The sequence below is a fragment of the Pteronotus mesoamericanus genome, unplaced genomic scaffold, assembly GCF_021234165.1.
Source record: "Pteronotus mesoamericanus isolate MK-2021 breed Mesoamerican mustached bat unplaced genomic scaffold, CSHL_Meso_final scaffold_174, whole genome shotgun sequence".
NCBI classification, from domain to species: domain Eukaryota; kingdom Metazoa; phylum Chordata; class Mammalia; order Chiroptera; family Mormoopidae; genus Pteronotus; species Pteronotus mesoamericanus.
This window is the reverse complement of record NW_026555309.1, coordinates 40,171,652-40,185,308: the sequence shown is the minus strand read 5'-3', so window position 1 is coordinate 40,185,308 and position 13,657 is coordinate 40,171,652. Positions and strand designations below refer to the sequence as shown.

At 41.8% G+C, this 13,657-nt stretch overlaps 1 protein-coding gene across 2 annotated transcripts in view; it reads left to right on the top strand.

Annotated features, from left to right (window-relative positions):
- ASAP1 (ArfGAP with SH3 domain, ankyrin repeat and PH domain 1) overlaps positions 1-13,657 on the top strand; it is a 231,886-nt gene that overhangs the window by 149,966 nt on the left and 68,263 nt on the right. For both annotated transcript variants that reach the window (XM_054590497.1, XM_054590496.1), the window contains exons 6-9: positions 706-835; positions 2,330-2,415; positions 12,150-12,225; positions 13,356-13,442. In XM_054590497.1, the coding sequence (XP_054446472.1) occupies positions 706-835; positions 2,330-2,415; positions 12,150-12,225; positions 13,356-13,442 (379 nt within the window). The remainder of the gene's footprint in view (positions 1-705; positions 836-2,329; positions 2,416-12,149; positions 12,226-13,355; positions 13,443-13,657) is intronic.

Sequence of the window (13,657 nt, the reverse complement as noted above, 5' to 3'; positions counted from 1 at the left end):
GACTGTGACCATTGCTGTTATTACCAGAGTGTCATCTGCCATAGCTGAGCAGTAGCCTCAGGGACTTAGATTTAATGTGGGGCCTCTTCCTTCTTATTGTTCTGGTCCCCTCCCCACTGACGAAGGTCTCGTAGATTCCAAATTAGAGATTTGGACTCCTCCCAACCCTTACTTTGTACAAGCCAGTGCCAGGTGGTTGAATGGTTAAAATGTCTCATTGGAATATGGAAACAGCCCAAGTTTAGAGGAATATTAGAAATTGCCTTTGACCAATTTTCATGCATACCCACAAAGACCCGTTAAATACTTTGTCTTGAAATAATTCTAAGTCTCATCATCTGTTGAAAATCAAAATATGCCTCAGTTCTTTAATTTTCTGATTCTTTTCATCATAAAGTACTTTACCCAAGAAAAAGTAAACTGTCAGAATTTCTTCATGCCAACTGAAATGTAAGCATTTGTATAAACCCATTCTGTATGAGATCAAAGTTAAATATGAGACGCTTTCTAGGTGAAAATCCATACAGTGTGTTTGTTCTCTTTGAACTTAGACTTCTACTTCTGATCGCTGTTACCAACTTAGAAGTTCCTTCATCTTAAAACTCTAGCAATTAAAAAATAATCAAGTGCTCTTGCTGAAGGGAAGACATGTGTGACTGTGTGTGCGCGTGCACGCGTTAATGGTGCCATCTGCTTTAATTACAGTACAAAAATTGAGAAGGAGAAGAGGGAGCATGCGAAACAGCACGGCATGATCCGCACGGAGATCACCGGGGCCGAGATTGCAGAGGAGATGGAGAAGGAGCGGCGCCTCTTTCAGCTCCAAATGTGTGAAGTAAGAGCAGGCTCTTCAGCCATTGGCCTCGAGTTTCAGTAACTCTGATCTCTCCTGCGAGTTGGCAGTTCTCATGCTTAAAAGCAGACTGTGTTTGATTGTTAGAGGAGGGGACTCTTACTTAAGGATTCTAATCTCATTTTTCTCCAAGCCGTTGGGATCATCCATGTCACTGTTGTCTCATATTTTGAGCCTGGGGCCTGTGGGGCTCTTTAAGCCAAAAGCAGGATTCTTTGGTGAGAACTTCAGCGTTGCTTGTGAATGAGTGTGGGAAACCTTGTTGGTGAGAGGCAACCCTGGTGAATATTGGGTTTTACTGGGACAGGTTTAGAGCATGATTTTTTTTTTTTTAACCACGTGTCCAGTTTGAACGAAAGCTTAAATGAAGTGGTCATTAAGAAAGTCCATGGGTACATGAAAAAACTGTAATGAAAAGCATGCCGCCTTAAACTTAGAGCAGTGGTTCTCAAACTGTGTTCCCGTTGAACACCAGCACCCTTGACCTAGAGACCAACCCTTTCTGACACTAATACTGAGTAGCGGGACCTTTTGTGGTTTTCAGAAACTATGAAAATGGCTAGGATGTTTTTAATTTTAGGTTTAAGGTCTTCCTTAATTTTTTCTCCCTTCCCCCCAAAAAAAAACTTTTGCCTCCTTCTAGAACTTGTCTGCTTGTGAACCCTGCCACACAATAAAAAAGCAAACAGTGTCAACAAACCAACCATAAAAGCCCTGGCTGATTGTGAAAATCAGAGCTAGTGATATTTAGTGCATAAACTAATAATGTGTTGTTTTTATTCTTTTATATTTAGTAGCAAAAATTCTTTCTAATTCACCTCTGCGGTCTAAAAGTTTTAATACCTGCTGTGGCTGGTGTGGCTCAGTGGCTTGAGCGCTGGCCTGCGAACTGAAAGGCTGCAGTTTCAATTCCCGGTCAGGGCACATACTTGGGTTTCAGGCCAGGTCCCCAGTTGGGGGTGTGCGAGAGGCAACCAACTGATGTGTCTCTCACACACTGATGTTTCTCCCTTCTTCTTTCTCCCTCCCTTCCTCTCTCTCTGAGAATGAATAAATAAAGCCTTTAAGACATAAAAGTTTTAATACCTTACAGCATATTCCTTAGAGAGAATGCTGCTTCATTTCTTTTCTGCAAAGAACAGTCCATCCTTCAGGTCTTAATCACGTGAACTCTAAGTTTGAGAGCCACTGCACCAGAGGAAATAAATTAATTATTCCAGAATGTTTTGCTGTGCGTGATTTCTGCTTGTCTAACAAACTAATCTCGGGCTTTGATGAAATGCTAACACCCTAACCGATGTGCCCAGTACACTCGTGCCTGTGCCCAACCAGCACCCCCTAAGTTGGGCTCGCCCTGTCTGAGGACAGCGAGGCCCAGTAACTGGTGCAGAGTCACCGTCGGGGCTCTGCCACCCAAAACCATGACTGAAGAGCCCTGTCTGTATGATCAACTCCAATTCTGTTTTATTTCCACAGTATCTCATTAAAGTTAATGAAATCAAGACCAAAAAGGGTGTGGATCTGCTGCAGAATCTTATAAAGTATTATCACGCACAGTGCAAGTAAGTGGACTTTTGTCATCGCTATTAGGACCTTCACTTCGGTCTTCTTTCTGGTCTTCATTTGGTCACTATGTAGCGGAATAATGGCCTTCCACAGCCAAATGATAAGAAGTAGTATTGTCTTCCATATGACTCATTGTTTTCTATACAGCAGTAACTCACATTAGTGCAACTGTTTGGCTACTCGAAAATGCCACGTTACTCAGAAAGGCCGACGTTGGCCTTGAGAGCCCGTGGAGCTCTGGTGACAGGTGCGTGTGTGTCTGACACTCGAGAGGCCTTCCTGGTGACCCTCTCTCCCCTGCCCGCTGCGTTGGTAACTCACCTAGTATTGGGTCCTTTGTATCCCGTGTTCCTACTTGAGATTTTGTTGTTGGTTTTCATCATGTATATTAAGTGAAAGTATTATTTTGGCATTAAGAACACTCTGCATTTATACTTGAATCGCTGGTGTATTTTGTGTGACACCTGTGGTTCTGTACTGGCCCCATTTTAGTTTGTTTACATGGCCAGGCTACCTTTTTATGATGTTTGTGATTTGTGGCGCCGTACTTGCTTATTTACTTCTTATAAATAAGAAGTTTTTTACTTAAAGGTTACAATATAAGGGTTAGTATTCGTGGGTTTTCTGGCAGAGTTGTTACGTGAAAATAGTGCAAGGACTTTCCAAAGTGGTGTAGGCAGCTCTCATATTTATAAATGGAGGGATGTAAAAAGTCATTCATTAGGACTAAACAGGACATGTACTCTCCACAAAGTTAAAATTTATAATTTCCTTTGAGAAACTCACTTAATCCTTTTGATGATTTTATATGCAGGAAGAGCTTTGCATTCAAGTGAAATATTTGAGGAGGTCAGCATTAATAGTATGGGAAACGCGCAAGGCCTGAGTCAGACAGATAGTTCGGTTCAAATCCTGGCTCTGCGATTAGGTAACCGTGGGACCTTTCTCAGGTGCTTCTCCAAACTTCAGTATTCTCATCCGTCAGGCGGGATTAAGGTGCGTTAGAGCCGCCTCAGGTTTTGGGAGGCTGTGAGAATTGAATGAGATACTACGGCATGTGGAATGCTCAGTCTGGCGCCTGCTACATGAATGTGTTTGCTGCTGTGATGATTTTAAGTGGCTGCAAGTCATTTGTTCATGAACTTTATTATACAGGTTGATTCTCTTCAGGTAAAGCTTTTTAAGGATCAAATTAGTACTTATATAAAATTGATTTAACTTTTTTCCTCTTTTAAAGTAAATTCCACCTTGTATAAATGTGTTTGAGATATAAAAATAATATATTTCAATGAAACTATTTCATGTTCATAAAATAAATTTACCTTTGAAAGCCCCATACTGAAGACCTGGACCAACCTTAGGCTTCATAGTATATAGTGGGGTGTGTGTGCTGTTTGAAACTCGAAGTGTGTGTGGTGGTCCCTGATTTTAGTTTAGGGTGAAGGTTTTCATCTTTCCTCAACTTTAGTTTTCATAGAAACATATCATTGCTTTGAAATGATTACAGAAATAAGTGAATTTCTTAGTCTTCTCAATTATAATGCTTTGGCTGCAAATCTGATTTCAGTTGATTTTAGAAATCTTTTAATCTCAATTTCTCAGTCTGCAGAGGACAGTTTAACCTACACAAGCAGAAGTTTTCCAAAATGTAAGATGTGTGGTAAACTATATGCCTCTGTTAATGCATGTGGAGAAAAAAGAGCAACTCTAACCTCTTTGGCCAACTCACCTTCTCTTTATTCTTGACTTCTTTCCTTGCCACAAATAATTTATTACTCTCTGAACAAAAGCCAGGTAATTTGCTAGGTTCTGGAGGAGAGATGAAACAAGACCTCTGCCCTCATGAGTGAACTTACCTGGTACAGGAAGTAAGTCGTGTTCATCAGTAATCATAGTGGAACGAGGAACTGACTGATAACAAGGAGCATCAAGAGAAGGAGACTTGTGGCCAGAGAGACTAAGGCGGGCTCCTTGAAGGAGGTGGTGGCACTTGAGATTGGACTTGGAGGATGGGTAGCATTTTGCCATTCGAATCTGATAGACGGGTCTACGCCCAGGGCAAGAGAGATCCAAGGAAGGCAACCTGCACAGTGAGAACCTCCTTGCAGGTAGAGGTGTTCAGAGACATCCAGTAGTAGAACTACTACTGGGTGATAATGAGATTCAGCCTTGGCTGCCCCGTGGCTGAACCTCAGGAGCTTCATTGCAGCAAGAAGCCAGTGTCGTTTTCTTTTGAGGACCGCTCTTACTCTTCCCGGCCGCAGTCAGGCCCTTCACACGCTCCATTGACATACAGTGGACTGTAAAGCATCCACTTAGATTAAAAAGAGAGAGATTTCCTATTCAAAGTGCTTATTCCTGTCCCCAAAATGATTTTCAATACAAAGTCAGGCGGTGCTCAAGAGCAGATTTGCCCTGGTAATCCCTTATATAGCTGTGGCGCCTCAGTGGGGGGATGGAGCCGCTGGAAGGGGTAAAAAGAGGGAGCAGAAAAGAAGAGCTTTCGACTTTTTGTTACCCATTATGGTTCACCCACACCAATTACTCTTCACTTTCAGTAACATGCTGCTTTCAAAACAAACATATTATCCTAGTGCTCACCCACTCCTTTACCACCTCACAAGTACCATTATGATCTGCAGAGTAAAGAGCACTTACAAATATTACTTTATTATCCTTCATTTTACAGATAATAATATTTAACATTTATCAGGAGCAATCTGGAAATTGTACCTCAAAAAGGATGAGTAGTTTGCTCAAAGCCATATTCATTCATTTCATAGATGTGCAATAAAAATGTGTCAAAACAAACAAAGCCAGAGAAACCGAAGGAAAATACATAAGTAAATTGGACTTCAACGCTAAAACTTATGTGAGTGAAAGGAATGGTATTAAGAAAGTGGATTAAAAAATCCATAAAGTGGAAGAAAATGTGGAAATCATTTATCTTACCTAATTGAGGTCTAGTGTCCAGAACATACAAAGGACTTTTACAGCTCAACAACAAAAAGATAAACAACGCAATTTTAAAATGACTAGTCATCTCTCAAAATGATTTCTCAAGATTTTGACTAGCCATTTCTTTAAAAAAAAAAAAAGGCCAAGAAGTACATGAACCAAAATGTTAACATTAGGCATTACGTAAATAAAAATCAAAACCACAATTCAGTAACCACTTCGCACCCACTAGCATGGCTATAATTAAAAGCAACAATGACAACATAACAGAAAATTAGTATTGGTGAGAACGCGGAGGCTTCTGGTCAAGATGGTGATGCCGGTAAACACAATACTCGCCCCCTCCCACAGCCACATCAAAATTACAATGAAACTTCAGAACAACCATCATTCAGAACTGTCTGAAATCTGACTGATGGAAGTTCTACAGCTAGGGAATTAAAGAAGCCACATCAAGACAGGTAGGAGGAACAAAGACATAGAACAGACTGGTCCCACACCCACGTGTAGTAGATAAAAATCTGGGATATCTCGGCTACAGAAGTCCCCCCTAAGAAGTAAGGGATCCCAGCCCCAAACCAGACCCCCCAGCCCAAGGTTCCAGTGCCAGGAAGAGAAATCCCCATAACTTTTGGCTATAAAAACCAGTAGGGATTGAGGCTGAGGAAGACAGAGGGCTACTGGAGTCCCAGGGTTCCTCTTAAAGGGCCTGCACACAGACTTACTCAGACACACCCTCTGAGCTCCATTGCTAGGGCAACAGCTTGAAAGGTACGGGATACATACAGGGAGGAACTGCATTATCTGGCGTCAGGGTGAGAGCTTGGGGGACAGCTCTCTCCCAGACAGAATGCTGAGCCCTCGCCCCATAGAACCTGCAGGCAAGTGTCATATCTGAGACTCCATCAACCGGGCTCACACTGTTTGCCCCACCCTGGTGATTCCCTGACACCCCACCTCACCCAGCTTTCAGGCCCACCCAAGCTGTTTCCAGTGGCTTTTCCATATGAATGCCCTTCTGGGCCCGGGCTTCAGGTTTTCCTAAAATCTCTCAAACAAGCAGCATCTGGCCTCTGCATCCCCACACCTCTTGCTAAGAGGCCCCAGTCCCGGCACTGGCAGGAGCTGGTGTCAGTTCACAGCTTGGCCTCTCCTGAGTACCTTCAAGTTCAGCACAGGTAGTCACCATCCGCAGATCACTTTAGAGCTCGTCCCACATGGTCTCAGGCAGAACGCAGATAGGGGCTGGCTTTGGCCTGCCCTCCTGGGAGATCCCAGAGCCAGCACGCCCAGTGGACAGCTTCAGACCATGTTGAAGCATCACCACCCAACCACCTCCACAGACAACACACCTGAGGAGTAAACTCAGTGTACACCAGAGCCCTGCTGAAGGAAGGCCTGCCCTGTGGGGTGGGGCCCTGCACAATTGATCCTCTGTGTTGGTCTCAACCAGTTCTTGCAGTTGATAAGCCTGGGGGTAAATCCCTTCCATTGACATGCTAGTAGCACTCAAGGGTCAACTACAGCAGGAGGGTGTACACAGCCCACATAGGAGGCACATCTCCTCTTGGGTTATCTTGGAGGCTGTGCCACTGCGCCCTACAATACATTAGGCCACTCTCAAGCCAGAGAGGTGTAGCTGCTCTATCTAATATGTAGAAACAAACACAGGGAGGCTGCCATAATGAGGAGACAAAGAAACATGTCCCAAGTGAAAGAACAGAACAAACCTCTAGAAAAAGAACTAAGCAAAATGGAGACTAGCAATCTATTAGATACAGAGTTCAAAACACTGGTTATGAGGATGGTCAGAGAACTTGGTGAAAAGCTCAACAGCATAAAAAGAGACCAGTCAGAAATTAATGATACCCTATCTGAAAGGAATAATTTACAGGGAATCAAAAGTAGGGTAGATGAAGCTGAGAATCAAATCAGTGATCTGAAATATAATGAAGCAAAAAGCACCCAATCAGAACAGCAAACAAAAGGAGAGTCCAAAAAAGTGAGGATAGTGTAAGGAGCTTCTGGGACAATTTCAAGTATACTAACATTCACATCATGGGGATACTGGAGGAAGAAGAGAGAACAACAAATTAAAACTCTGTTTGAAAAACTGACAGGAAACTTTTCTAACCTGGTGAAGGAAATAGACATACAAGTCCAGGAAGTGCAGAGAGTCCCAGACAAGATGAACTCAAAGAGACCCACACCAAAACACGTCATAATTAAAAAGCCACGGGTTAAAGACAAAGAGAGGATCTTAAAAGCACTTAGATATGTACAGGGGAGCTCCTATAAGACTGTCAGCTGATTTCTCAGCAGAAACTTTGGAGGCCACAAGAGATTGGCAAGAAATATTCAAAGTAATAAAATGCAAAGACCTATTACCAAGATTATTCCACCTAGCAAAACTGTTACTTAGAATTAAAGGACAGATAAGCTTCACAGACAAGAAGCTGAAGGTTCACCACCACCAAACCAATGTTATATGAAATGTTAAGAAGAAGAAAAAGATAAAAAGAAAAAATATGAACAATAAAATGGCAATAAACACATGTCTATCAACAACTGAATATAAACAAAGTAAATGAACAGGCAGAACAGAAACAGACTCATAGATACAGAGAACATTTTGATGGTTGCCAGATGGGAGGGGTGTTGGGGACCTGGGTGAAAAGGGTGAAAGGATTAAGAGATACAAATTGGTTGTTACAGAATAGTCAAGGGGGTGTAAAGTACAGCATAGGGAACATAGTCAGGAATACCCTTTAAAAAAAAATGTAGAGGCATTCGAATCCTCAACACACTGCAGGTAGAATCGTAAATTGGTGTAACTGCTTTGGAAAACAGTTCAGCCTTTCCTCAAGAAGTTACACATAGAGTATATGACCTAGAAGTTCCATGTCTAGGTATGTCCTCAAGAGAAATGAAAACATTTAAACAAAAATGTGTTGGTGGATGTTCATAGTAGCACTGTTCACTAGCCAAACTGTGGAAACACCCAAATACCCATCAGCTGATGAATGGATAAAAATATGATGTAGGCATACAATGGAGTATATTATATTATGCAGCCATTAAAAGGGACTGAAGTGTTGATAAACGCTACAACGTGGAGAGCATTTAAAACATTGTTCTGCGTGAAAGGAGCCAGACATGAAAGGCTGCATATTGTATGATTCCATTTAAATGTTCAGAAGAGGCAAGTCCATGGAGAGAGAAAGCAGTTTGCTGGCAGGGAGGGGGAGGGAGGAATTGGAGTGACAGCTAAAAGGTATAGTGTTCTTTTGGGGACGATGGCAGTGCTCTGGAATTAGATAGTCGTGGCGGTTGTACAACATTGTGAGCATGCGAAAAACTACTAAGTTGTACTTTAAAATGGTGAATTTTCTTACAGGAATTTTATCTCAGTTTTCTTTAAATGTAAAAAAATAGCAACAAAATTAAAACAAAGATCCATTCCCTCATGGAACTTAATTGATAGAAGGCTGCCAAACCAAGTCTTGAACCCAGGACTCTAACTCCAGAGTGCATGCTCTTGGTATGCCAGAAATTCTGATTTGGTAAGCCTGGGGTTACACCTGGGCAACTATGTTTTTAAGAATCTCCATCTGTGAGTCTAATATACGACTCTACTATTTTTTTTTGTCCTGAACTGTCAAGATATATTTACATTTAATTAGTACAGTCATACCTCAGTACTCGTCAGCTTCAGAACTTATCAAACCCTGTACTCATCACATTTTGACAAAAAAAAAATGTTTCAGCGCTCGGTGTTTGCTTGGAACTCGTCACACTTGGTAGACCTTGTATTAGTTGCAATGCTGCCCTGCAAGAGAAAATACTTCATTGTTCTGTACTCATTGGTTTCGGTACTCCCCACGAGTTCCAGAACGAATTAAGGACAAGTACAGAGGTACCACTGTACTTACACTAACCCCTGTACATTCAAGTTTCTCAAATATCACAGGACACACATGAATGTACCTGGGAGAAAATGTCCCCATTACCAAGAGAGCTGATTTATTAGATTACCAGATTTATGAGTTCTTTTGTTTACAAAAGATTGGATCATACTATAGATCCAGTCATACTCTAGATCATTCCTCATCATACTGATTTTTCTTAGTCTATGTTTGTAATATTCTGAAGAATTTAACTATAGACAAATAGACATGTTTGGGATTTTTTTCAGTCTTCTAGTTGGTAGGAATTTGTCCCCCTTCCCACTTTCTTTAATCACTAAAAAACTTTATTTTTATCAGTGCCACCTCAAACTAAAACAGCGACCTTTTTCTCCTTAAAATTTATGTTCTCTAACATTTCTCGTGTGCTGTTTAAGTATCAATTTGCTTATTCTTTATGTCCGATAGAATTTTCTACAAGGAAGGAAATGTTGATTTTTTTTGCTGTGTACCCACAAGCCACATGTCAGTTGAACTGAATTCTAAATTTATTTAAATTAATTGCATATGACCAGTGGCAGACATTATATTGGAAAACAGATCTGGAGCATTCTCATTTAAACTCTCTTTTTTAAAAAAGCATCATTAAATTCCCTTCATGTTGAAAGTGAAAATGAAACACCCTTACAAAAATATCTTCAAAGAATCTTTATCCCTCTGGGAAGGAAATAAGTTCTTATGTAATAAACTCATGCAGCTTCAGTGAAGAAAACCAACATTTACCGAGCACATCCTAACTACCCAGCCCTGGACTTAGTGGTTTCATATGTGTTAACTGTATGATTTGCCCCCTGGAATACAGATAACATGAGCAGAAATGAATTCACTTGCCAAGGGCCCATCGCTGGTAAACCCTAGAGCACAGACTCTAGGCCTTCGACCTCTGACCTGAGAGCCCTTTCTTTTTCTGTTACTGTAAGAAGTCCTGACAGCATCCATCTAACATTGAAGAGTTCTACCTTCAAAGCCTTTCCCCAGAAATTATTTAAGTGCAGTGTCAGAAAACAGAACTGGTTCTGCTGTGATTAACTTGGCAGCCATATTTCCCTGATGTAGGAGATGCTGGTTCGGAGGGGGATGTGTCCTGTCTCATGGATGGGTGACCATATGAGACACCTGTATGGATGGCCTGTCCCATGCAGAACCTTGCTAGCTGCTAAGGGCTGGCACTTACGCCTAGGGATAAGCTTAAAGATGCCAACCCCTTGACTGGCCAGGCTAGGGAAAGCTGCTTGGGGAGGTAGCAAGTGAGCTGAGCAGCAAGACAAGGGGGGAGTTTGGCAGGAAGGTGTAGCAGGAAAAGGCGTTTCAGGCAGAGTGAGCAGCATGTGCAAAGGCCAGGGAGCAACTAGAAATAACATAGCAGGGCTAGGGCCCCGAGTTCTTAAGGGAAAATGGTAGACGATAAAACCAGAGATTCATGGGCCAGAACATACAATAAATGTTACTCAGTTCTGTACCAAGAGATTAACTTTCATCCCTGCAGGCAGTGATGACAGCCTGAATGTTAGAAGATAAGGGTTTAAAGAGGCTTTCCAGTTAAATGCTTAACCAAAAAGCCCTCTTTTTTCTCATCCCTGTTGCTGAACGACTTTCTGAAGGTGGTATTCCTCTTCCTCATAAGAGTCCTCTGCTGAAGATGTGAATCTTAAAGAATTTGCAAACTTGAGGATTTCAGTAATGACTCTGATGCTGTTGTATTGTTACCACTGGCTGTACAAATTAAGCTAAATATAGGTATACGGATCCCGACTCGTGCCCCAAAATTCTTGATATGCCTCAGCCTAACCACCAGCTGAGTGAGCATCTGCTTTGTGCTGGGCCCGCTGGGGTATGGAAGGAAGAGATAGTCCTCGTCCCCATCGACCTCATCCTTCTGTGGGGCGGCAGCAGCACAGATAAAGTGTATTGAGAAACAATCTGTGGTGGGGGCTGCTTTCTACATGGCACAGTTCCAGACGCCGAAACTCGTGGGCCCCCGAAGGGCGTGTTCAGGAGAGCAGTGTCCTCGCCGGGTAGGTTGGAGCAGGAGTGTCAGAATCAGCACCTCGACTCGAGTCCCTTTCTGCCCCTTTCTGCTGTGTGAGGAACGTGGGCGTTATGTGCTCCCTCTGTGCCTCAGTTTCCCCTTTGAAGTGGAGATGCGATTTAAGTGCCTGTTAACTCAATAGGGTTGCCGTGAGGAGTGCGTGTAATAGCTCGTGTGCAGTGCTGAGCATGCTGGGCACGTGATAAATGCTCAGCCCCTGTCAGGGCTGGTTACCGTTCAGGGTGAACTAAGGCAACCTCCTCACAGTCGAGGTAGGATAATGCTTTTCCAGGCCCATTGGTGCCATTGACTTGAAGTCCTGTGTCTCACGTGTGCAGGGGGCCCTTTGGGGAACTGAACGGATGCTGCCTTTTCTCCGGCTTCTCCCTCTAGTTCCATCTGGTCTCCCCTTAGAGTGTCTAGTTCGATTCCATGATACCCCATTGGTTAGTGGGTCTTCCTCTCTCTTTTGAGTTCAAATAAGGCACAACCAGGGGGAGCCGCTCTGTGTGTAGATGGACATATACACATCATGAAGTCACTGTGTTGGGACAGCGACTGTAATGGGCATCGTCTGTGTGATGTCTACTAGCACGTGTTAATAGTGCCCATGAAGTGTTTATTGGTATATCTTTATAAAATACTCAAGTTTGTTTTATATATATTTTGTGTAGCTATATGGTAGAGAGTGCACATATGAGTGTTTTGGAATTTTCAGGTAATTATGGTTCATTTCTTTTTTATACTGCTGATAAATCTCTGATGTTTTCCTTTGTAGTTTCTTTCAAGATGGCTTGAAAACAGCTGATAAATTGAAACAATACATTGAAAAACTGGCTGCTGATTTATATAATGTAAGTTCTGTATAAAAATAGATGCATTTTAACTTGCTTTGTAGCTTAGTACCAGTAAATGTGAAATTTGTATTAGAAGAGTATTAAAGAAAAGAAGACCCATTCAGTGATGTATCAGAATAAACCTAGAGACAGATAAACCTTCAGTTTCATTCAGAGATTTCATCAGTGATAGAATATTCTAGAGGGTATTCTGGGAGCATAGGAGGAGCAGGGCAGAGAGTATCACAGCTGCTTCTAGATGACTCTGTTCAGGGTTCAGTGACATCCTGGGTGTCTGATGGAGACAGGATAAAAATTAGGTGACTATCGCTGAGAAGGCAAGTTTATGAATTTTTTTGGTTTGCTTGTTTTGTATTTCCTCTGTTTTTTTCCCAATATCTTGGTTTTGCTTTTATATAACAAAATCAAAAGGAAAACTTATTTGAGGGAAAAAAACTAAATGCATATATATATACATATATAAATGTCAACCTTGATTCCTGTAAACCACTTGGCAATGAATAATATTTATTAAAAGTGTGTTTTATGTGTGTAATTATATATGTTCAAATAAGGTTTTAGAATTACACTTAATACTGAATATCTTTATATAACTTTAAAAAGTATGTAGCGTGTATTTTTTCTGATTTTCTTTCAATAGTTAATGTGGTTCTGGTTGTGATTAAATTCCAAGTGTTTAAAAAACAACAGTCCTTTGCCCTCATGTAGTTACTTTGTGAGCCTTCCCCCACGCGTGGGCCCCTTAGGTTTGGTCCTTAGCGTTCTCTCCTGGCCCGTTTATCTCATCGTGGGATTCCCACTTCCTCTTTTTGAAAAAGCAGAACCAGGCGACTCAGTGTTATGTCTTAACTTGGTTTAGCATGGAACTTTAGAGTTAATTATCTAGCCTAGGTATATTATTTAAGAAGAAAGTATGTTGCATTATTTGCTCATTTCAAAACTCAGTGGTACCTTCCTAAGGTGAGAAAAGTATGCCTCTCATATCAAAAATGAGACCATGTGAAGAATTTGAGTAAGGATATGCACTTTATCATTAAATTGTTTGATGAGTGATATATTTGGGTGAATTAAACTCTGTTCATCAATGTATGATAGATAATAATAGCAATCATTTTTTCTCTCATTAGATAAAACAGACACAGGATGAAGAGAAGAAACAGCTCACTGCACTCCGAGACTTAATCAAATCCTCTCTTCAACTTGATCAGAAAGAAGTAGGTGTTCTGTGGTTCCAGCAGGGCTGACCGTGCAGGCGGGCCCCTGGCGGTGGCCTTGGTGTTTCCTCCTCTGCCAGACAGGGACGCTCACAGCTTCCTGCCAGGGTGGTTGTGGGGACAGATACAAGTGTGTACCTACCACATTGCCAAGGGTGGAGCCTGTGTTTTAGTTCTTTTTCCCTTCCAGAAAAGATGTCCTGAGCCCTAATCTA